This window comes from Ovis aries, chromosome 21 (assembly GCF_016772045.2).
Source record: "Ovis aries strain OAR_USU_Benz2616 breed Rambouillet chromosome 21, ARS-UI_Ramb_v3.0, whole genome shotgun sequence".
In the NCBI taxonomy this organism is placed as follows: domain Eukaryota; kingdom Metazoa; phylum Chordata; class Mammalia; order Artiodactyla; family Bovidae; genus Ovis; species Ovis aries.
The window spans coordinates 5,929,595-5,955,604 of NC_056074.1; the positions used below are offsets into that span (position 1 = coordinate 5,929,595).

At 38.6% G+C, this 26,010-nt stretch overlaps 1 protein-coding gene across 1 annotated transcript in view; it reads right to left on the reverse strand.

Annotated features, from left to right (window-relative positions):
• TYR (tyrosinase) overlaps positions 1 to 26,010 on the reverse strand; it is a 116,360-nt gene that overhangs the window by 84,761 nt on the left and 5,589 nt on the right. Inside the window, 1 exon segment of the mRNA NM_001130027.1 lies at positions 20,614 to 20,830. Within this exon segment, the coding sequence (NP_001123499.1) occupies positions 20,614 to 20,830 (217 nt within the window).

Consider the following 26,010-nt stretch of genomic DNA (forward strand, 5'->3'; position numbering starts at 1 on the left):
TTACAGTTAGTTATTCACGGCTCAGTTCTTACACTGTAAATTCCAAGACAGAAACATCTGCATCATATTCGCTAGTTATTCCTAGTGTCATATCTTTTTGCCTTTTCATACTGTTCATGAGGTTCTCAAGGCAAGACTGCTGAAGTTGTTTGCCATTCCCTTCTCCAGCGTACCGTGTTTTGTTAGAACTCTGCATTATAACACATCTGCTTTCAGTGGCCCTACATGGGCCATAGTTTCATTGAGTTAGACAAGGCTGTGATCCCTGTGATCAGTTCGATTAGTTTTCTGTGCTAGTGGTTTTCATTCCATTTGCCCTCTGATGGATGGCGACTCTTCCCTGGTGGCTCAGAGGTTAAAGCATCTGCCTCCAATGCGGGAGACCTGGGTTCGATCCCTGGGTTGGGAAGATCCCCTGGGTCGGGAGGACCCCCTGGAGAAGGAAATGGCAACCCACTCCAGTATTCTTGCCTGGAGAATCCCATGGACGGAGGAGCCTGGTCGGCTACAGTCCACGGGGTCGCAAAGAGTCGGACATGACTGAGCGACTTCACCTTCACCTTCACCTTCTGATGGATGAGGTCAAAGCTGTGGTTTTTCCAGTAATCATGTATGGATGTGAGAGATGGGCCATAAAGAAGGCTGAGCGCCAAAGAACTGATGCTTTTGAACTATGGTATTAGAGAAGACTCTTGAGAGGCCCTTGGACTGCAAGGAGATCAAACCAGCCCATCCTAAAGGAAATCAACCTTGAACATTCATTGGAAGGACTGATGCTGAAGCTGAAGTCCCAAGACTTTGGCCACCTGAAGAGCCAACTCATCAGAAAAGATCCTGATGCTTGGAAAGATTTAAGGCAGGAGAAGGGGCAACAGAGGATGGGATTGTTGGATGGCATCATTAACTCAATGGACATGAGTTTGAGCAAGCTCCAGGAGATGGTGAAAGACAGGGAAGCCTTGCATCCTGCAGTCCATGAGGTCGCAGAGTCAGATACAACTGAGCAACTCAACAGCAATAATTCCTAGCATATAGCAAAGTGCCTGCACAGAGTGGATACTTTATAAAAGTTTGTTGAATAAATATGGAATATTTTTCTTTCTAAAACCATGTAACTCCAGTTGATGGCATAATTTTATTTGACCTTATTTTAAATTTAAGTTCTTGATTTATTTTTACAAACAATTTTCAAGTACAACAGCATAATTATAAAATCAGTTAAGCTGTAATTTCTGGAACATGCCTTTAGTATCCCAAGGTTTATGATTGAGTAAAATGGATCTTGGCTCTGAAATGGCTCTTATGCTTTTATTTAATAGGCGATCCTATCAATATTCTCCTGATGGAATCATTCATTACATATAGAGAAGACCCTGAGCTTGTCTGAAAAATAAGTACAGTGTTGCTCAGCGTGTAGATGATAATAGATGTTAGGAGAGGAGAGATAGGCAGTTCTTTTCTCAAACAAACCATATTAATATAAATAATTATTCACCCATAAATAATGGAATATATTTTGGGAAGTTCCATAGGAAAAAAGGACATGGAATGGCTAAGGAAAACAGAATTTCATGGCCTTTTTATACTTGTTGGAAAATGAGCTTAAGTGGGAAAATTTTATAGAAAATGGAGAAAAGTAAATAATGGCACGTGAGAGAAAACAATTTACTTTTTCTCAGTCAAGAATTGAGGTTTCAACATAAGGGAGGCATCCTTCAGTTCAGTTCAGTTCAGTCGCTCAGTCGTGTCCGACTCTTTGTGACCCCATGAATCGCAGCACGCCAGGCCTCCCTGTCCATCACCATCTCCTGGAGTTCACTCAGGCTCACGTCCATCGAGTCCATGATGCCATCCAGCCATCTCAACCTGGGTCGTCCCCTTCTCTTCCTGCCCTCAATCTCTCCCAGCATCAGAGTCTTTTCCAATGAGTCAACTCTTCTCATGAGGTGGCCAAAGTACTGGAGCTTCAGCTTTAGCATCATTCCTTCCAAAGAAATCCCAGGGTTGATCTCCTTCAGAATGGACTGGTTGGATCTCCTTGCAGTTCAAGGGACCTTCAAGAGTCTTCTCCAACACCACAGTTGAAATGCATCAATTCTTCGGCACTCAGCCTTCTTCACAGTCCAACTCTCACATCCATACATGACACCACAGGAAAAACCATAGCCTTGACTAGGCGGACCTTAGTCAGCAAAGTAATGTCTCTGCTTTTGAATATACTATCTAGGTTGGTGAGGCATCCTAGACCAAAACTAAAATTCCAAGCAATTACTAGATCCTAAAGTGTAAAAAACTGAAAAGGCTCAAACAGAAAGACCTAACACACATCTGTTAATATGTTCACTAAATCCATTTCCTCAAACTCCTACTCACAACCAAACTCATACTCAGTTGTGGCCTTGTCAATGAATTGTGGACAGTAGAATGTGGGCAGTAGGCAGGTAGATCACTTCCAGGTTTGGCCCATATATTCCTCTTCTAGGATCCTCCAAATACGCTTTTCCCTTATCTCCCAGAAGATGCAGAAGACCACCAGGGAGATGGGGTTTAGAGAAGCTATTAAAATGGTCATGTGAAAGACTGCTCACCAATCATTAACATCCACACTGGACTTGGCATGAGCAAGAAATCAACCAATTTTTATTAGGTTAGGCCACTGGGTTTGTTTGTTACAGCTTCTACGACTTGTCAGTTTGGACTACCATAACAAAGCACAATAGACTGACTGTTATAAACAACATAAATTTATTTCTCAGAGTTCTGGAGGCTGAAAGTCTGAGATTAGGGTGCTGGCATGATCAAGTTTTGATGATAGCACTTTCAGGTTGCAAACTGCTACATTCTGGTATACCCTCACATGGCAGACAGCAGAGAAGGGAAGCAAATTGTGTCACTTACAATGGCACTAATCCTATTCATGAGGGCTCCACCCACATGACCTCATCTAATCCCAATTAAACCCCAAAGGTCCAACTACTAATACCATCACACTGGGGAGGAGATTAGGTTTCAACACAAGAATTTGGAGAGAACACATTCAGTCTATAATATCCTAGCATGTTTCTCTTATACATTCTAATTTCCTTTCGTAAAACAAAGGGTCATAAGTTTAATAACTTGAAAAGTCTGGAGTAAAAGAATATTTTGACACTTCATTTACCTGTAGAGAATTGGTTTTGTTTTAAACAAAACCCGGACATAATATTGTGGTAAAGGCATATGATTTTAATTTTATGCACTTCAATGAATACTAGGAAAAGGCACTGTGACAGAAGCTGCTACTTTTTTTTTTTTTTTTTTTTTACCAATACTAATTCCTTTCTTTTCCAAATAATGACTATACTTAGAGCTAAGTGTGGCCATGTCTGTGTGACCATGGGGATAAAATAGAATTGATAAAAAACTCTTCCAGTGTAGGTCTTTAAAGAGGAATGGGCATGTGCTCCTTTCCCCATTTTGTGTGCTTCCTACTGATTAGAGTGAAGGCATTAGAATGCTTTCTAGAGGTGGAAGTTGAGCATCAAGGACCATAGAACTGTACTACCAGTTCTAGATCATCTACCTCTGCATTGTTTCATCAGAGCAAAATAAACAACCACTTTTTCAGAGCCACATTATTATTTTCTTACAATGTTTTAACAGAGGAGAAATAGACTCAGCAATGTCCTATGAAACTCATGGCATATGGAAGGAATCTCAGAAAGGATACTTAAAATCACAGTTGCTGTTGGTGTATATACAAATGGGGCTTCTTATCCTGATTAATTACCATGCTTCAAGTATTTATTACAACTGATCCTTTTTATTAATGTATTCTTTTCTACCTTTTTAAACACCAAAGTTATAATTTCAAGTTCACAAGCTTTCAAAGCTTTTATTTTCAAGTCACCTACTGTGAAGTCACTGTCACAAGATTCTGAATTTATTCTAGTATGGAAAAGAAAAATACAGATAAGGTTAAAATTAATGACCAAAGGTAACAATTCTAAAACTTTGAATAAATCCTAAACAGTACTTTCTTCATTGTAATATTTAACATTTAACAAACATTATCGTATTTGACTGGAGGAGGAAATGGCGACGCACTCCAGTATTCTTGCCTGGGAAATTCCATGGACAGAAGAGCCTGGCAATCAACAGTCCATGGGGTCACGAAAGAACTGGATACAACTTACTGACTAAATAGCAATAATCTTATTTGATACATGGACATTCAGAGATAATACAGAAATATTATCTCCACTTTATAAACGAAAAAGATGTGCTCTGTGAACTTCATTGACTTACACAAGGTCTCAAGTCTTGAGCTCAAGACAGCGCGTAACAGGAGCAGCTGTCAGTGTGCGACTATTATTGCGAGACTGGTCGCTAGCCGTCCCCTCCACCAACGGTCAGAGTCACGGTGGTCCCCACGGCAGCGGTCCCCCAGGGTGGCAGTCTGTGGAACCTGGCCCAGTTGCCTGCCAGCGCTGACACCGGGCAGGGCAGGGGCCCTGTGTTTGGCTTGTAAAAACTGCGAAACAGCGGCGCCCTCAGTGACAGCCGGCGAGCATCCACGCGGGAGTGGCGGCCTGTGGGCTGCTGTGAGGACTGCCGATGGCGAAGGTGACCTCCTGCCTGGCCTCAACCAGCTGCCCCGCAGGTGCGAAAGGAGCCTGTTCTGACATCTGAGGGAGGCTCCGTGAGCCCCTTCTCTGGTTGTTAAACTTTTATTATACTTTTAGAGTATGATACTAAAATTATACTGTAAAAGTATATATAATTTTGAAAGTATTAAAACTTAATGCTCTAAAAGTATAGTATACTATACTTTTAGAGTATTAAATTTTATCTTCCCTGGGTTGGGAAGATCTCCTGGAGAAGGAAATGGCACCCCACTCCAGTATTCCTGCCTGGAGAATCTCAGGGAGGGAGGAGCCTGGTGGGCTACAGTCCGCGGGGTGGCAAAGAGTCGGACACGACTGAGCAACTTCACTTCACTTCACTTCATACTTTTAGATAAAATTTTGCGGAACAGATAATAGTATTTGTTGTTTTGGAGGTTTACAGGAACATCGTGACCTGACCCACATGGTCAGCTGCAAGAACAAGAAGTATGGAACAATTAACCACACCCCTCGGTCACCTAGCCTTTAAAAGGACTTTGCTAAAAGGCTTCTGGGAGTTTGGGTTTTGTTTTCTTGTTTTGTTTTTTTTTTTTTTTTTTAATTGCAGAAGAGGGGTGAACCACCCCTCTTCTGCGATAAACCTCTTTCTCCTCCAAACTCTGATGTTTTGGTATCATTTGGCCTCACTATGCACTGGGCACAGGGACTTGAGGTGAGTAACAGTTATTTTTCAAGGATCTGAGTATCTTTATAATAATCTAAGCATTTCCCAATGAGATTATGAGCTCAGAATTCAGCATTTGTATTCAAGGTTCTATGATTTACGTTTGGATTTCAGCTCTTATGATTTATGTGCTGCAAGCAGATGGCTTCCAGCATGCTTTTTTTTAAATCTATGAAATGGGGATAATAAATAGAAATCAAGGCTGATACCAGACAGATAAATTGTATACTAAAATACCTTATTTAGTAGTAACCTCTCAATAAATGTTAGCTGTTTTTTTCTGAGTTTTAATTTTTGAGACAATAAATTTATAGGACAATAAAAATATGAAACCCTAGGGAGTACCATTTATGTTGTATTTTATGATAATTTCATTCCCTAGCACAATACAATAAAATTTGGATATTGCCCCTAGAGTTGTACAATGTAGTAACCTTAATGAAATTTTTTTTTAAACAATTGAATAGCTTTTATCTTGAGGAAAGTGGTATCTCACCACACACTCAGCATAAAAGATAAGCTCCTATTTCACATGTATTCCCTTGGATCTGGCTAAAGCTGTGATATAAATTTCTGCTGAAATTGACCTAAGTAAATAAATAATCACTTTCACCCTCTTAAATTTCACTTTTGAAAGGATAATTATTCATAGTCTCTGGCATGAAATTGATTGGCTCTAAAAAGATGGAGACTAGAGTTAACCCTTGGCATTTATAGCTGTGATATTTTAAAAGACCAGATTTTCCTAAGTAAGTTTCTTGAAATTTAAAAGTCAAAAGTTTATTAAAAAAATTTTTTTGAAGTAACATTGGTTTGTGATGTTATATGTTTCATGTGTTCAACATTATATTCAACTTCTGTACACAATATATTCAACTTCTGTACACAATATAGCAAAAGTTTAGTTCCATCTGTCATCATACAACTGACTCCATTTGCCCTTTCTGCTCTCTCTCAACCCCTTCCCTTCTGGTAACCACTATTCTGTTCACTGTATCTATTTATTTTCCTTTTGTTTATGTATTTGGTTTTGTTTTTTTTTTAGTAAAATAATAGAATATCTGTCTTTGTCTGACTTATTTCATGTACCCTATTACCCTCAAGGTTCATCCATGTTTTTGTAAATAGCAAAATTTTCTAATTTTTAAGGGTGAGTTATATACCATTGTGTGTGTGTGTGTGTGTGTGTGTGTGTGTGTGTGTGTGTGTATGTGTGTCTGTGTTTATCTTATCTTTACTTCTCATCCACTGATGGACATTTTGGTTGTTTTCATATCTTATAAATAATGCTGTAATGAATATATGAACATAAGTAGTGTTAGTTGCTCAGTCGCGTCCGACTCTGCAACCCCATAGACTGTAGCCTGTCCATAGAATTTTCCAGGCCTGAATACTGGAGTGGGTTGCCATTTCATTCTCCAGGGGATCTTCCCAACCCAGCGAATGAACCCAGGTCTCCTGCATAGAAGGCAGATTCAGGGGATATATTTTTTCAAATTGATATTTTCTTATTCTTCAGATAAGTATGCAGAAGTGGAATAGCTGGTTCATATAGTAATTCTATTCTTAATTGTTTTGAGGAATCTTCATATTGTTTTCCACAGTGGCTGTACAAACTTGCATTCCCACCGGCAGTTGTAGAGGGTACTTTTTTTCTCCCCATCTTCTTCAACACTCTTTTTTGGCCAAGTCACAGTATTTGCAGCATCTCAGTTCCCTAACCTGAAATTGAACCCATGTCCAGTACTTTTTATTTCTTGCCTTTTTGATAAAAGCCATTCTAACCGGTATGAGATGATATCTCATTGTGGTTTTGATTTGCATTTCCCTAATAATTACTGATATTGAACATTTTTTCATCTGCCTCTTGATCATCGTTGAAAAAATGTCTATCCAACTCCTCGGTACATTTTTAAATTAGGTTCTGTGTTTTTTGTTTTCTTTTTGCTGTTGTTGAGTTGTATGCTGCTGCTGCTAAGTCGCTTCAGTATGTCCAACTCTGTGTGACCCCATAGACGCAGCCAAGAAGGTGCCTCTGTCCCTGGGATTCTCCAGGCAAGAACACTGGAGTAGGTTGCCATTTCCTTCTCCAAAGCATGCATGCATGCTAAGTCACTTCAGTCGTGTCCGACTTTGTGTGATCCTATGGACAATGGCCCACCAGGCTCCTCTGTCCACAGGATTCTCTAGGCAAGAATACTGGAGTGGGTTGCCATTTCCTTCTCCTGAGTTGTATGAATTTTGTATAATTGGGATATTAACCCCTTATCAAATATATGATTTGCAAGTATCTCCTTCCATTCAGTAGACTGTCATTTCATTTTACTTATTTTAACTGTGAGGAAGATTTTTAGCTTGAGATAGTCTCATTTTTTATTTCTGCTTTTGTTTCCTTTATCTGAGGAGACACATTCAGAAATATATCGTTGAGACTCATGTCAGAGAACAAAGAGGAATAGGGAAACATACATCTAATCTACTTTCTCAGAAGTGGAAATGTATACTTTTATTAGTGTGTTGACTATGATTCTTCTATATTTTGGGGCATCTAAAATGTCCAATGTTTTCACAAAAGAAATTCTTCTAGGATTCCCACGTAGAGTAGAGTGATTAGTGCTGGACCATGAAACAGATGCAGGATTAGAAGTGTATCAGAGCTCTAAGTTCTGCTCTGCCAACTTAGGGAAGCCAGAATGGGATACACATGTAATATTTTACATATGTAATATTTCTGCTGCATTTTGAAATATGGTGGTCACCTAGAGAAAAAGCACTTGTGCTTGTGCTGAAAACTGAAGTAACCATATACAGTACTTTCCAAGGAATGCCATTTTTACCTGAAGGCACAATTGAGAAATTAACTATGATTATTCAGAATTAGGCAGTTTGGTAGACAATTTATTCAAAGTAAGTATGTTACTTAATACAACTGATAATATTTTTTGCAATGAGAAAGTTTTAGCTTTCAAGCAAAAATAAGAATTTTGGAATGTTTAATTCCATAACTATAATTTTGCCAGATTCTCAGTATTTAAAGACATTCCTCATGAGATTGTTGGTGATATTAATAAATTTGACATTTAGTACTGTACAATGAGAAATGTCAGCATTTGAAAGATCTACATATTGCAGTGAACCTGTATTTTGCAAATGATCCATATGTGATATTACAAACTAATTATGATAAAAATCATTCATAATGTAAGATAGATCAACAAATTTTAATATAACAAATACAAAAAGCTTATTGATCTGCTTTCAGCTTTGACAGTAAAACTGAACATTTAAGAAATTATACTAGTTAAGTTTTGGTAGAGAAAGATAAAGAAGATCCAGAATTATCAAAAAAATATTTTACTGTTCCTATTCCAGTTTTATATGTGTGAAGATGGATTTTCTTCAAGGTCTTCAATTAAATATCTTGTCATAATATGTTGAGTGTGGAAGCAGACATAGAATCCAGATGTTTGGGCTTTTTTTGGCAAATATATAAATCAGTGTCATGCCACTCACTACTTTTTTGAAAATATATTGCAATTATGTTATTTATACTAGCATGGAATGACTAATATTACTTTATAAATATTTTCAAATCTTATGTTTTAGTTTTAAAAATGGCAAGTAGCTATCAACCTAACCCACATTAAAAAAAAGCTTTTTGGAGTTCTCCATACATTAAAAGATGTATGTAGATGTTAGTAGATATTGAAACCAAAATATAGGATTTTAGATCAGTCGTTGTAGAAGATTATAAAGCAGTCGTACAAATACATGAGGCATAGCCAAATTGTATTTGGTTCCTCAAATCTCCCAATGCATAATTTTTAAGTGAACAAATGCATAAAATAGAATTCTAATTTTTCTTTGCAGTGTTTTTATTGCTAATGAGTGGTGGCATTTTTCCCAAGATTTGTCCCAAGGAAGTGAAATCTCCACAGACCAAATGCCTGACTCTACACTTAGAAAAGACACATTGTTAACTTTCTCCTTAAAGATCTAGGCCCTTAAGTTGAAATATTTATTGGAAAAAAAATCTTATCCTGTGGAAAATGGCTATTTGCCATTTTTTACCTTCAAAAGGTAAAAAATCTAAATAAATACTATTATTAGTAAATACATATCATTAAACTAGTAACCTATGCTTAATTATAAGGGAAGTTGGGATGACTAATGAGATTGCAAAGAAGACAGGTGCTGGGGGGAAAGGAAACATGTCCTGCATACACAGTTGGAGGTACGGATGTGTACATCCTCACAATAGCCTCGATATGTAATTATTAAATACACTTTTAAATGAGGGAGAAGACACTCATAATGTTAGAATTGATGCTCAAGTATATTGCTACATGCCTTCAAAATTAGTACTTTAATCCCTTTTAAATGGCCCTGTCTCAATATGAGATATTTTTCTTCTGAACTTCCCAGATGGCTCTAGTGGTAAAGAACTCACCTACCAATGCAGGAGACAGTAAGAGACTGTATTTGATCCCTGGGTCGGGGAGATCCCCTGGAGAAAGAAATGGCAACTCACTCCAGTATTCTTGCCTGGAGTATCCCATGAACAGAAGTGCCTGGCAGGCTGCAGTCCATGGGGTCGCAAAGGGTTGGACACAACTGAAGTGACAGTACTTTCTCTAATGTAGCACTCCATATTATTTCAGGCTTTCTAAAAAGGTAACATTACCTCCTAATAAAAAGAATCCCAATTCAAAGCAAACTCACTCAGACAATAATATCCAGGATACTTATTTAAATTTCTTACATATAATAGAAAGGATCCTATTTGCACTGAGAGTTTGAAGTAAAGAGAAAAAAGAATATTCTTTGGGTCAAATTAGTTGAATCAGCTCATTCAACTAGAAGGAGACAGGATGTCTCCTAAACTCATTGGAATAATTACTTCACTGAAGATGGTGCTTCAGCTTAATTTGTGAATATTAAATATTGCAATAGTGTTGCAAGGATTAAGTGATATACCATGTGGGAAATGAGAAGTCTGGCACAAAGCGGATTTTATTATTATTATGATCAGGATCATTGCCTGTTCAGAATATCAACAAGGTTGGCAAGGTGATAATTCTGGGGTTAAGTAATCCAGGCAAAGAAAAATTTTCCTGGTCTGCATGAACTCTTTCTCAAAACCTTCCACCTCATTCTAAGTCAGAGTACACCAATCTATACAACCTACTTAGTTTTTTGATTTCGACGGCACCCCACTCCAGTACTCTTCCCTGGAAAATCCCATGGATGGAGGAGCCTGGTAGGCTGCAGTCCATGGGGTCACTAAGAGTCGGACATGACTGAGCGACTTCACTTTCACTTTTCACTTTCCTGCATTGGAGAAGGAAATGGCAACCCACTCCAGTGTTCTTGCCTGGAGAATCACAGGGACGGGGGAGCCTGGTGGGCTGCCGTCTATGGGGTCACACAGAGTTGGACACAACTGAAGCGACTTAGCAGCAGCAGCAGCACTGGTAAAGAAGATGGGTAAGGAAGAGCTTGAGCCTTGCCATCACTAGAATGGCTCATCACACTTAACCAATCTCCTTGGCATTCTGGTTTACACAGTAGTTCTCAGTTTAATTTATATTTTGAGTTTGTGTGACCATTTCTGGATATACTAAGAAAGTCCATTTCTCAGGCAGGGAGACTGGAAACTAGAACATCCTTTGAGACATCATTGTGACCTGTCACTGACCTTTCTCTTCTGGTATGAACGCTGTTACCTCATTCCCATTATCTTTCATGAAAACCCAGAACTGACTTACCATTTCCTAGACTGGCTTCCCTGGCAGCTCAGTGGTAAAGAATCCACCTGTAATGCAGGAGGCCGCTTACAACACAGGAGACTCAGGTTTGATCCCTGGCTCAGGAAGATCCTCTGGAGAAGGAAATGGCAACCCACTCCAGTATTCTCACTTGGGAAATCCCATGGACAGAGGAGTCTGGTGGGCTACAGTCCCTGGGGTCACAGGAGTTGGACATGACTGAACAACTAAACTACCACCAGACTGCTCCTCAAAAAATTCTGGCAAATGAAAAGGTAAGATACTTTCCAGGTAGTCACAATAAAATAGAAAGGGTGGATAGACTGCCTGAAAAAACAAAGATTCCAGAGAATCATAATAGAAGGGATTTTTTAAGAAGAGCTGCTACATAAACTAAGTGTTTTAGTGTTGCACAGCTTAAGAGGACAAAACAAGTACTAATTATTAGAAGTCAGTGGCAAAAGTTTCATAATTCTCAATCTGATGCTTACCTTTCTGCCTCCTAAAATAGCCACCAAGTGTTTATGATACTCTGTATTCTAGAGTCTACAAGAGTTTCCATACTCCAACCAACTCATCTTCATCTCCTTCATCTTACCTTGGATAAAGTCCTCACCATTCATCATCCTCCCACAGCTTATTGATTAGTATATTCTACACCTTCTATTGTTGTTTTTGCTCAGTTGTTAAGTCATATCCAATGCTTTGCTACCCCATGGAATGCAGCACGTCAGGCTTCTCTGTCCTTCACTATCCCTGAGTTTGCTCAAACTCATGTCCATTGAGTTAGTGATGCCATTCAAGCATTTCATCCTCTGTCACCCCTTTCTCCTCTTACCCTCAGTCTTTCCCAGCATCAGGGTCTTTTTGAATGAGTCAACTCTTCGCATTAGGTGGCCAGAGTATTGGAGCTTCAACTTCAACATTAGTCCTTCCAATGAATATTCAAGGTTGATTTCCTTTAAGATTGACTGTTTTGATCTCCTGGCTGTCCAAGGGACTCTCAAGAGTCTTCTCCAACACCACAGTTCAAAAGCATCAGTTTTTCAGTGCTCAGCCTTCTTTATGGTCCAAATCTCACATCCATACATGACTACTGGAAAAACCATAGCTTTGACTATATGGGCCTTTGCCAGGAAAGTGATATCTCTGCTTTTTAATACACTGTCTAAGTTTGTCAGGGCTTCCCTGGTGGCTCAGAGGTTAAAGCGTCTGCCTCCAATGCGGGAGATCCGGGTTCGATCCCTGGGGCGGGAAGATCCCCTGGAGAAGGAAATGGCAACCCACTCCAGTATTCTTGCCTGGAGAATCCCATGGACGGAGAAGCCTGGTAGGCTACAGTCCATGGGGTTGCAAAGGGTCAGACACGACTGAGCGACTTCACTTTCACTTTCTAGGTTTGTCATAGCTTTTCTTCCAAGGAGCAAGCATCTTTTCATTTCATGGCTGCAGTCACCATCTGCAGTGATTTTGGAGCCCAAGAAAATGAATCTGACACTGTTTCCGTATTTTCCCCATCAATTTGCCGTGAAGTGATAGGACTGGATGCCATGATCTTAGTTTTATGAATGCTGAGTTTTAAGCCAGCTTTTTCACTCTCTTTCACATTCATCTAGAGGCTCTTTAGTTCTCATCACTTTTTGCCAGTTTAATGGCGTCCTCTGCATATCTGAGGTTGTTGATATTTCTTCCAGCAATCTTGAGTCCAACTGTGCTTCACTCAGACCAGCATTTTGCACGGTATTCTCTGCATATAAGTTAAATAAACAGGGTGACAATATAGAGCCTTGATGTACTCCTTTCCTAATATTGAACCAGTCCCATATTCTATGTTCAGTTCTAACTGTTGCTTCTTGTCCTGCATACAGGTTTCTCAGGAGACAGGTAACGTGGTCTGGTATTCCATCTCATTAAGAAGATTCCATAGATTCTGTGATCCAATCAAGGGCTTCAGCATAGTCAATGAGGCAGAAGTAGATTTTTTTGGAATTCCTTAGCTTTTTCTATGATCCGCCTTCTTTTTCTATATCCGCCTTTGCTATTTCTCACTATAAACACGGGCTTCCCTCATAGCTCAGTTGATAAAGAATCCATCTGCAATGCAGGAGACCCCAGTTCGATTCCTGGTTCAGGACGATCCGCTGGAGATGGGATAAGCTACCCACTCCAGTATCCTTGGGCTTCCGTTATGCTCAGCTTGTAAAGAATCCACCTGCAACATGGGCAATCTGGCTTCAGTCCCTGGATTGGGAAGATCTTCTGGAGAAGGGAAAGGCTACCCACTCCAGTATTCTGGCCTGGAGAATTCCATGGACTGTACAGTCCATGGTTTTGCAAATAGCTAGACACGACTGAGTTAATTTCACTTTCACTATAAACACTATTCTAGCCATATATATTTTCTCCTTTTTTTATCTACACTTATGTTTTCGTACTTCTATTTCACTGCGTAAGTTGTTTCCTCAATAGAAATGCTTTTCCTGCCTTTCTTTTCTTGGTGAGAAATTACTGATATTTCAACTTTCAGGTCCAGTTGCACCAGCTTGGGAGATAGTTCTGGTTTAGCTCTGGGTTCCTATCTCATTTTATATTGACCATCATATTGCGTTTTCCTTGTGGATTTGTGTGATGTTTTCTCACTAGACAGTGATCTTCTCAAGGTCAGAAAGTGTGTAAGAGTCATCTTTGTATGTCTTTGAACTTTCATAATTTCCCATAGTACCAGGTTCATGAAGGACTCTTTAAGCTGAATGCAATTAGATTTCATCTTAACATAAAGAACTTCCTTTTTTTCCCTAATGAGACAGGTTGATCTGTATCCTTAAATGGCCACATAGACATACCATTAGGGTGGACATGTCAGCAAAGTGCGAGATGATGAAACAAATATGTTGAGAAGAGTCTTCAAACTATAAGTCCCATGGTTCTATGTTGCAATGTGCTTGAGGCTGAAATATACCATTCATTTAGAGTAGTTCCTTGTTCCTGTACCTTCTTCTATTTTAGGTAACAGAAGCCACTTTTGCTCTTTTCTCCTTGATTCTGGGAATTCACCCTGAAAAGCAATAGCTTTTATCTCCAGAAATGCTCCTTCCCTGAGTCTATCTCAAGAAATTTTCTTTTCTGTCCTTGCTCCTCTCTGTTTTTCTCTATGCTTCACACATCATAATCTGCTTTCTCAGGATTCAGTCTATACTTTGCTTCTAAGCTAATTGTCAGAAAATTAATGACTGATAACCAAGTTGTCAAAAACTAATTCCAGTTTAACATAATAATAGCTGCCATTTATTGCAGAAATCTTATATGTTCCTTACATGTATTATATTATTAAATCCTTATATGAATGCTGTAAGTTATTATTCTTATCTACATTTTCCAGATGATGACATTAAAGCCCTAAGAAGTTAAATAGCTTACTAAAGGTAACAGATGTAGGAAGTGGTAGAATTTAAATCAAATCCCAGTCACCTAGATTGCCTTTAACTACTTTGCTAAACTGCCAACTCATACTCATCCTCCAATATACACTCCAGTATGAAGTTTGCATTAACATTATTATAAAGTGTGCAATGCAACACACCATGGGTATCAGAGATTTGCACGTGAGAAGATTCTTCTTTGAATCCATAGCCCATACTCCACAGGGACCACCTAATCAGAAGACTACCTTTTATAATGCATGCTAATTTTTCCTTGCTTTCCGGGTATCTTTCATGCAATTCATAAATCGCACATCTTCAATCTTTACTTCAGCATTTAAATCCAAGAGGAAAGCTGCAGTTCCTCCATCCCAGGACTGACCGTGGGAATCTGTTTTATGGGGAGTACATTACATACCTCTAACAAGACCCAAATGAAAAAAGAAAAGGCAGCAATAATGGTGAAGTTCAATCAAAACCCACAGTTCAGCTCCACCTGCATTAAGTGAGGGGGCGGAGAGCAGTGTTTGCCTGTGCTCCTGCTTCTCCAGCCTTGGCTTCCTGGCAGCTGCACCCACTTGGGCACTCTCTGAAGTCCAAGACACCTCTCATCCTTAGATCCTATCCTGGTTTTGAGATGAACTCTGTCTCTCCAGTGAGCAAACTATTCTCTCGATCTTGATCTTTGTCTTTGTCCTTCCCCACTGAAAGGAACCACTGTTTCTTGGAGATATGGCTGATTCCAGACTTTGGGCAGTGTAGGCACAAGATGAATCTAGAATATTTTTTTTTGCACCAGAAAGAAAAAAAGCTAAAAATGATAGGTCATGAAACAGAGACACAGAGTCACAAAAATAAGCTTAAAGGTATGTTCAGTGGTGATATCTGGGATGGTTATTGTGCAGTGGGGAATCTGGGCCACACCTAGAGCAGGTGATCAAATTAATATCTCCTAAGTGAGACAGATATTCACCATCTACCTTCAGCTATCATACTCTCTTAGAAAGACACAAAACCACTTCTATAAAATTCTGGCTAATAATACACTACCTGGATCCATTCTGTTAAAAATTCTATTTAAAATGTGTTATGTGCATGCTCGGTCATGTCCAACTCTTTGCAACTCCATGGACTACAACCACCAGGGTTCCTCTGTCCATGGAGTTTTCCAAGCAAGAATACTGGACTGGTTGCCACTTCCTACACCAAAGGATCTTCCCGATCCAGGGACTGAACCCACATCTCCAGAGTCTCCTGCACTGGCAGGTAGGTGTTTTACCACTGAGTCATCTGGGAGGCCCACCCACTAAAAGTAGGAACATTTTATTAAAAATTGGAAGACTATATTCTCTAAAAGTTGTGAATCTCCTTTAAGAAAAGGTTGTGACAATATTTCAGATTAAAAGAAACTCAAAGAGACAGAACAACTAAATGTCACCTGACCCTAGACTAAAGCCTGTTACAGAGAAGAAAAAATGATATAAAGGATATTATTAGTGAATTAAAAATATTACAATATAAACAGCAAATTAAAGCATTACACCTATACAGAATTTACTGAAGTTGTTAACTGTTCTGTGCTTATATAAGAGAATGATACAGTGAAATATCCAAGGGTAAAGCATATTTTACCCTTGCAATGTATCTATGCAATTTATCCTCAGATGGTTCAGAATAAGAAAGGAAAAAAAAAGATAAAATATAAACAGTAAGCAAATATGAGTAGAAAGTATATGTGTGAATGAGAGAAAGAAAACTTAAAATGTAAACAGTAAGTGAATCTGAATAGAAAGCATATGTGTGGTTTTTTACAGATTTTATTGTTGTAATTTTTCTGTTTAAGCTTAACATTATTTCTTAGCAAAGGTTTAAAGATAAGAATAAATAAATGTGTCCCTTGTAAAGAAAAGCTCTTGCTGGTGGCTGAGATCAATGTTTTCTGACATCTTGCTACCAGTAAATAAGCTTCATAAAACTGGTATAGACAAACTAAGTATTGGGTTAGGTGCAATTGGAAGAGTTTTAGATAATATTTATGTTTTCACCATCAAACACACATTGAATACTTATTAATATTATGTTCTATAATGTCCTTTCTCTCCTCAAGAAAGAATACTAGATTGTGTGTACATAAGAATGCTTTACAGGAGAAAATAATTTACAAACATAACATTAGTATTAACAAATTATTTACAATAAGCCTGATGTCCTCTACTGATTCTGCACATTAGAAACTTATTTGAAAGCCACTGGCTCTGTTGACATGACTCAAGTCACTTTTCTTTTTTGACTTGAGATCCAGAGAAATGAGGATCCCTACGTTATTTTTAAGATAAGCCTAATTTCCCAAATAACAAAGTTCATGCTTTCTCACTGTTAGAAAATATGTCTGAATAACCTGTAAAGGTCTTGATCCCTGCCTCCTGTATAATGTCACAAACCTCTGTCCATAGTTCTTCAGGCACTCTATCAGATCTAATCCCTTGAATCTATTTGTCACTTCCACTGTATAATCATAAGGGATTTGATTTAGGTCATACCTGAATGGTCTAGTGGTTTTCCTGACTTTCTTCAATTTGAGTCTGAATTTGGCAATAAGGAGTTCCTGGTCTGTGCCACAGTCAGTTCCCAGTCTTGTTTTTGCTGACTGTATAAAGCTTCTCCATCTTTGGCTGCAAAGGATATAATCAATCTGATTTTGGTATTGACCATCCGGTGATGTCCATGTGTGGAGTCTTCTCCTGTGTTGTTGGAAGAGGGTGTTTGCTATGACCAGTGTGTTCTCTTAGCAAAACTCTGTTAGCCTTTGCCCTGCTTCATTCTGTACTCCAAGGCCAAATTTGCCTGTTACTCCAGGTATTTCTTGACTTCCTACTTTTGCAATCCAGTCCCCTATAGTGAAAAGGACATCTTTTTTTGGTGCTAGTTCTAGAAGGTCTTGTAGGTCTTCATAGAACCATTCAACTTCAGCTTTTTCAGCATTACTGATCGGGGCATTGATTTGGATTACTGTGATATCCGATGGTTTGCCTTGGAAATGAACAGAGATCATTCTGTCGTTTTGAGATTGCATCCAAGTACTGCATTTCAGACTGGACATGGAACAAAAGACTGGTTCCAAATAGGAAAAGGAGCACATCAAAGCTGTATATTGTCACCCCGCTTATTTAACTTCTATGCAGAGTATATTGTGAAAAACGCTGGACTAGATGAAGCACAAGCTGAAATCAAGATTGCTGGGAGAAATATCAAAAACCTCAGATATACAGATAACACCACCCTTATGGCAGAAAGTGAAGAAGAACTAAAGAGCCTTGATGAAAGTGAAAGAGGAGAGTGAAAAAGTTGGCTTAAAGCTCAACATTCAGAAAACTAAGATCATGGCATTCGGTCCCATCACTTCTTAGCAAATATATGGGGAAACAGTGGAAACAGTGACTGACTTTATTTTGGGGGGCTCCAAAATCACTGCAGATGGTGACTGTATCCATGAAATTAAAAGATGCTTACTCCTTGGAAGGAAAGTTATGACCAACCTAGAGAGCATATTAAAAAGCAGAGACATACTTTACCAACAAAGGTCCGTCTAGTCAAGCCTATGGTTTTTCTAGTAGTCAGGTATGGATGTGAGTGTTGGACTATAAAGAAAGCTGAATTGATGCTTTTGAAGTGCGGTGCTTAGTAGGCTCTTGAGAGTTCCTTAGGCTGCAAGGAGATCCAACCAGTCCATCCTAAAGGAGATCAGTCCTGAGTGTTCATTGGAAGGTTTGATGTTGAAGCTGAAACTCCAATACTTTGCCCACCTCACACAAAGAGTTGACTCATTGGAAAAGACCCTGATGCTGGGAAAGATTGAGGGCAGGAGAACAAGGGGATGACAAATGATGAGATGGTTGGATGGCATCACCCACTCAATAGACATGAGTTTGTGTAGGATCTGGGAGTTGGTGATGGACAGGGAAGCCTCGTGTGCTGTAGTTCATGGGGTCTCAAAGAGTCAGACATGACTGAGCGACTGAACTGAACTGAACTGAACTGCATTTCAGAATCTTTTGTTGACTATGATGACTAGTCCATTTCTTCTAAGGAATTCTTTCCCAAAGTAGTAGATATAATGGTCATCTGAGTTAAAATCACCCATTCCAGTCCATTTCAGTTCACTGGTCCAAATAGGGAAAGCAGTACATCAAGGCTGTATGTTGTCACCTTGCTTATTTTACTTATATGCAGAGTACATTATGAGAAACACTGGGCTGGACGAACCACAAGCTGGAATCAAGCTGGAATCAAGCTGGAAAAGACCCTGATGCTGGGAAAGATTGAAGGCAGGAGGAGAAGGGGACGACAGAGAATGAGATGTCTGGATTCATCACCATCACTGACTCAAAAGTAAACTCCAGATATTGGTGATGGACAGGGAGGCCTGGCGTGCTGCAGTCCAGGAGGTCGCAGAGAGTCAAACACAACTTAGCAACTGAACTGACTGAACCTGTAATGGACTATAATTCCCTTGAGAATCAAGCCCTGCTTTATAATGTCTTTAAGTCAACATCTGGAATCTAGCTATTAACCCCTACAAATACCAACAGTGTGCCCAGTCCTCCCATGCGGTGACCGCCAGCTTGTCTGTGTTCCTTTCTCTTAGCTTGTAGGTTCAGACTCTTGCGCACCATACATTGTTTTCTCATGTTATACTATTGTAGGACCAGCTTGATATTCAGCCTTCAAGAAATGTTCAACTCACTCAGGGTCAGCAGAGTGCAATAGAAAGGACTCTTGGATTTTGGCACTTGGCAAATCTAGGAACATACTTAGCTCTGCCACTTATCAAATGGATGGTAGCCAAAGTACTTAATATCTCTAATCTTGTTTCCTCTCTTTAAATGGGAAATAACAATGCTACTTCCTCGGAGGATGGTTGTAAGAATTGAGACAGAGCGCTACACAGAATCTTTGGCATGGTGCCTTGCACATGGTGATTTACTGGAAAACATTAATTACTAACACTATTTAAGGAAAATAAACAAAATTTTTATTTTAATAGCTGCACCATGTTCTCTTTAGGGTGATACTCTCCTTATTTAAATTCTTCTGGGAAAAAGCAAGGCTCTAAGGTGTTCGGGATTAAAAGAATACAGGAAAATGAAAGAGACAATGAAACTATTCTGCGTAGCTCAGCAACAGAAGTTAGAGGACACAGCAGAAACCACAGTGTCGAGAATCAAACATAAAGTTAAGGAGGTTTAGGAGGAAATAGGAAAAGAGAAAGTTTCATCTGCATGACAAGGTGCCAAAGAGGTAAAATATCCAGTGGTAAATTTTGAGTATCTGCCTTACCACGAATTGGCAGCCTGTGACTTCCTGGAACTCAAATTAAATCTGTAACTTGAGTGAATGTTCCTGTTTTCCTTTGTTTGTAGGTTTGTTTCCACAGTGAAAATTGAGGTGGCAGAGATGCGTTCTCAAGACTGAGATGGCGCCGAGCCGAGAAGGATGAGCAGGTACTTAAGGGAAGGTGCAACCAAGGTTGAGAGCTTTGCAGGAGAAGTAAGTAGGCCTTAGAAGAGGCTGTGAGAGGGGATCTCTGATAAAGCACAGAAAACTTGAGGGATAACAGGATGGGACCTTAACCTGACATCTGGATTTTATCCTTATTATAGTTAAGAACATGGACTTGTCTCAAAGCAGCTTGTGTTCAGAATATTTTAAACTAGATAAAAATACTAAAAGGTAGAAAAATGTGATAGGTCCACAGTCCTCTATCTATGATTCCAAAATACAAAAATTCTAACAATGTGTTGTTTCGTTTGGCATCCATATATTTTAGTGGTGAAACCGGACTTTATTCTCCAGTCGGCTGCCTGTTGTTCCTGATTCCTGCCACAGTAGGTACAGTCATACAATTTGCTGAAGATTTATTCATGTTTTGGAATATGTGTGCCACCCACGTTCTGCTAGAGTGATTGGTTATATTTATATTATCATATTCTCAAACACTTCTGGGCCCAGGGTTTTGGATAAGAGTTTATAAACATAAACTCAGAAAAACAGAAAATTTAAATGAGTGGAAAAAAAAAAAAAGATAAAGTGTTTACCTTCCAGGGTATTTCTAAAGCTGAAGTTGGCAGCTTTATCCATGGAACCTGATTCATACTGGGTCAAACTCAGGCAAAACTCCACATCAGCCGAGGAGGGGAGCCTCGGGGTCCTGGCTTTGTCGTGGTTTCCAGGATTGCGCAGTAATGGTCCCTCAGACGTCCCGTTGCATAAAGCCTGGCGACTGTTGTACTCCTCCAGTCTGCTGCAGATGATCTGCACAGAACGCCTTTGTGTTAAATGAGTGTTGTAAAAGGGGGAAGGCAGGGAGGTTGGGATTCCTTATTTGGATGTTGGGTGTTTGGATGTCTAATCATCAGGAGATTCATGTCTTAAATTGCTGAAGGAAGCAGCTTTCTGACACCTGCAGAGTAACTGTAACCCACGAAAGTTACAGCTCAGACCGCAGTTCTAGTCTTGCCACTTAAGACTAGGAGGAAATAGGAAAAGAAAATAATTTTCTACCACTTAAGAAAATGAATTCCATAGATCTCATTGAACAAATAATAATAATTACTTCATATAATTGTTGTCAGATATTTGTTAGGAAAATTAATTTGACAAACATTTGCTAAACATCCATTGTGTAACTTCACTGGGCATATGCCTGTGAAGCTAGCCATGGCCCAGAGTTCAGGTCTGTACCCTCTTCTTTTAATTCTGTCTCTATCTGCCTCCTTGGCTATAATAACCAGTTTCATGGCTTACATGCCACTGCATGATAAGAACTTTCTGATTGCTATCTCAAGTTCAAAAGCTCTCTTCTGAGCTCTAATCCTATATATCCATCTCTGACTTCATATTTCAGTGTTACATCACAAGCATTTAAAATGTAGTATTTAAAAAAAATGTGTTCCTTCCTAATAGCTAATAAGGGGAAAAATCTGAAATAAGATATATATGCACGTATAACTGAATCCCTTAGGGGTACACCTGAAACTAGCACAGCCTTGTAAATCGACTATGTTATTATTGTTGAGTTGCTAAGCTGTGTTTGAGTCTTTTGACCCCATGGACTTTAGCCCACCAGGCTCCTCTGTCCATGGGATTTCCCACCAAAGGATACTGGAGTGGGTTGTCATTTCCTTCTCCAGGGGATCTTCCTGACCCAGGGATTAAACCTGTGTCTCCTGCACTGGCAAGTGTGTTCTTTACCACCGAGCCACTTTACTATAAAAATTAAATTTAAAAAGAAGTTAAAAAATGAAAAAAACCTTGAAATTAAAACAAGGTTAAAAAATTGTCTCCCTATACTTCCAGTCACATCAACTATCCTGAAACTTAAACCAGACGTCCATAAATCTTCATTTTGTAACCAAAGACTGTTATCATCTGTATTTTGTTCCCCTTTATTTTTCACATTGAAATCATCAGCCAAACTTGTCAATTCTACCTCCAGAATACATCTTGAATCTCTATTTGTTTACAAATTCTATGATCCAACTGAGGAAGTCGGACTGGCTACTCTTCTCTGTGCCTCACCTGCGCTTCTCCATCCATGCCTTCATTTCTGCCTAAGCACATCCATTCCTTACCGTTTATCTGATATTCTACTTAGTCTTCAAGGTTAAACCAATATTTTGAAAAAAAAAAATTAAAAAGTCAACTGTGACTTAAAAAGTAATTCAGAATTGTCTGACTCTAAAATCTGAAGAAGTTAGAGATCCTTCGCCAAATTATTTTGCTTACAATTTTGTTTATATGTGAAAGTCACTCAGTCATCTCTGACTGTTTGTGACCCCATGGGCTGCAGCCTGCCAGGCTCCTCTGTCCGTGGAATTCCCCAGGCCAGAGTACTGGGGTGGGTAGCTATTCCTTTCTCCAGGGTATCTTCCCAACCCAGGGATTGAATCCAGGTCTCCAACATTGCAGGAGGATTCTTTACTGTCTGAGCCACCAGGAAAGCCCAAAAATACTGGAGTGGGCAGCCTATCCCTTCTCCAAGGGATCTTCCTGACCTAGGAATCGAACCGAGGTCTCCTGCATTACAGGTGGATTCTTTACCAGCTGAGTTACCTCACTTACATGCTGGCAGAAGAATAAACTATGATCAAAATATTTGATAAGTCAAAAGGAGTTCTTCCAATAAATACAACATAAAAATGCTAAGATTAAAAATATCACATTATAATTTAATTAGCAGATTTTTTTTTCTCAGTGGTATGTAAGTTAATTCCTCAACTGAAAATCATAGATGCCTTAAGTTCCATGAGGGCAATTAAACAGGTAGCAAGATACCAAACTTAAATTGAAGCATAAAGTACAGGAGAGCTCACCTTGCCATTTGTGACTATTCACAATAGCACTTAATCCATAAGTGGCCTGTGCCCACTGAGTAAGATAATAGGGTTGTTTGTCAAACTCAAACTTGACTCATTTTAATCTCCCTTGATAGTCAGTAGCACCTCCTTTTTTTAAAAAAGTAATATCTCCATGAAGATAACTTTCTTTTTTTTTTTTTCATTTTTGTTCATCCCCAGAATCTAGAATAGAGACTCTATAAATATTTGATAGAATAATTTTTAAAAAAAATCAATGGAAGAATCAGTGACTCTTCAACTACCAACATGTGTTGAACACCATTTTTTCCTAGTTCTGTTATTGGTACCAACATTGGCCCTAAAAGATATTTTCAAAAATGTATCATTTGTGTTAAACATATATTGAGTCCTCACTCTCAACAGGAAGGGTATCTTTGTGTATACTTTCTAAAATTCACAAATCATCTTGTAGGTTGATATCATTTTATTCCTATTTTAATGATAAGGAAACTGAGTGTGGAAGAGTGTAAAAGGCTGGTAGGATCTAAAGCCCTGTATCATGATTAATTTATGGCAACAGGCAAGGTACATTAAACAATATTTTTAAAGTGAGTCTTCTTGCTTAGCTGTTTTTTTTTTTAGTTTTTTATTTTTTAAATTTTAATATCTTTAATTCTTACATGCGTTCCCAAACATGAACCCCCCTCCCACCTCCCTCCCCATAACATCTCTCTGGGTCATCCCCATGCACCAGCCCCAAGCATGCTGCATCCTGCGTCAGACATAGACTGGCGATTCAATTCTTACATGATAGTATACATGTTAGAATGTCATTCTCCCAAATCATCCCACCCTCTCCCTCTCCCTCTGAGTCCAAAGGTCCGTTATACACATCTGTGTCTCTTTCCCTGTCTTGCATACAGGATCGTCATTGCCATCTGTTTATATCACTGTTAAGAATAATCAAGGCAATCCTATCAGTGTCCTACTCCAGTGAGTTGGCAATCTATAAGAACGTAAAATCAAGTTATGTTGTGCTCAGTCGCTTCAGTCATGTCCAACTCTGCAATGTCATGGACTATAGCCCACCAGGCTCCTCTGTCCATTCTCCAGGCAAGAATATTGGAGTGGGTTGCCATGCCCTCCCCTAGGGAATCTTTCTGACCTAGGGATCACACCTACATCTTATGTCTCCTGCATTGGCAGGCAGGTTCTTTACCACAAATACCATCAAGTAAAACCACCATCAAATAGAACTGAATGAGCCTTGCTCCCCAGGAATGGGTGCTGCTATGTTACACAACAGACACTTAGAGAAGCTTTTAATTTCCAGTCACAAAGATATCACTTATTAATTCAAGGGTTGTGTGTTAGAAAAAAAATTAGGTTCCAGATTCACATTGGTGTGGGCTTCAATTCTGGTTCAGCGACTTATTAGCAATGTGTCGATGAATATATTATTTAGGCTTGCTAAGTCTCAATTTCTTCAAATGTAATATGAAATAATAAATATAATGTTACTATATATCATGTTTACATGTGTTTATTTTTAAAATATACTTAAACACATTATTTATATTTAAATATGCATTAAATATATATAACAGACTAGTTCAAAATTGGGAAAGGAGTACATCAAGGCTGTATAGTCATCTTGCTTATTTAACTTGTATCAGAGTATATCATGTGAAAAATCAATAACCTCAGATATACAAACGATACCACCCTTATGGCAGAAAGTGAACTAAAGAGCTTCTTGATAAAGGTGAAAGAAGAGAGTGAAAAAGCTTACTTAAAAGTCAACATTCAGAAAACTAAGATCATGGCATCCAGTCCCATCACTTCACAGCAAAACAGTGGAACCAGTGACAGACTTTATTTTCTTGGGGTCTAAAATCACTGCAGATGGTGACTGCAGCCATGATGTTAAAAGACACTTGCTCCTTGGCAGAAAAGCTCTGACAAACCTAGACAGCATATTGAAAAGCAGAAACATTACTTTGCTTTGGGGGATACTGAAGGACAGGGAAGCCTGATGTATGGAGTCCATGGGATAGCAAATAGTCAGATACAACTTAGGGATGGAACAACAGTTTTTGCATTAAACGTAATATATTGGATCCCTTTATAGTGTTAATTAACTACCCATCGCAGCATGTATATAGATGGAAGCATTTTCATTCCTATTTGAAAAATAAATCATACCCAGATATTTTTAAAAGATCTAAAAAATCCTACTGCCTAGAAGACTCCTGCAGTAGACTCAGTTAAATTAGAGGTTTGAATGAAGCTAATTTGCTTAAATCACAACTGCCAAGAGATTAAATGTTCACATGGCTAAATGTATTAGTAACAATGAGTAAATCTACCCCAGTTCCAGAAATAATTTGAAATAAATCTTAAATTATTGTTCTTATATTTGATATAGAAGGGGAGGCAGGGTAGGAGAAAGCATTAGCATTAGCTATCATCATGGAGATTGCAATTAGATATGGTTTCCAAAGTGAGCAAATTACATAAACTCCTACTATCAAGGTTTTTCATCTGTAAATGGGGACTATAACAACTTTTTATGAAGGATCAAATAATTTTACCTATGTAAAGCACTTAGTATATAATGCCAAGTAGAGACTGTTTAATAATGACAGCTATTATATTATTGCATACAAGACTATTAGGCAGGCCACCAAATTGTTAACCCTGACTCTATTACACAAGATGAATAATCATTATTATAATAGCTATCATCAATATATCATATGAGGATATATTGTGATAATAATTCCATACTTAAAATTCAAAGAATATGTCAGATACTAAACTAGTCATTTTACATTAACAGTTTTCATTGAATCCCTTCAGAATAATGCTTTAAAATATATTATTCTAATTTTCAGGGGGAAAAGTTCTCACATAATTAAGTAACTTCTCCAGTAGCTAAGTGAGTTACAAAAGTCATGTTTTTATGGCTCAAAAGACTATCCCTTTCCACTTCATTAATTTGCTTTCCATTCAGCTTAGTATTTTCATTAGTACAGAAAGCACACATATATCTTAATTGCACCCCATTTTTTTCTGTTGAGAAAAGAAGCCAAAAGTCAAAGATTACAAATAACTTGTCCAATATCATCAGAT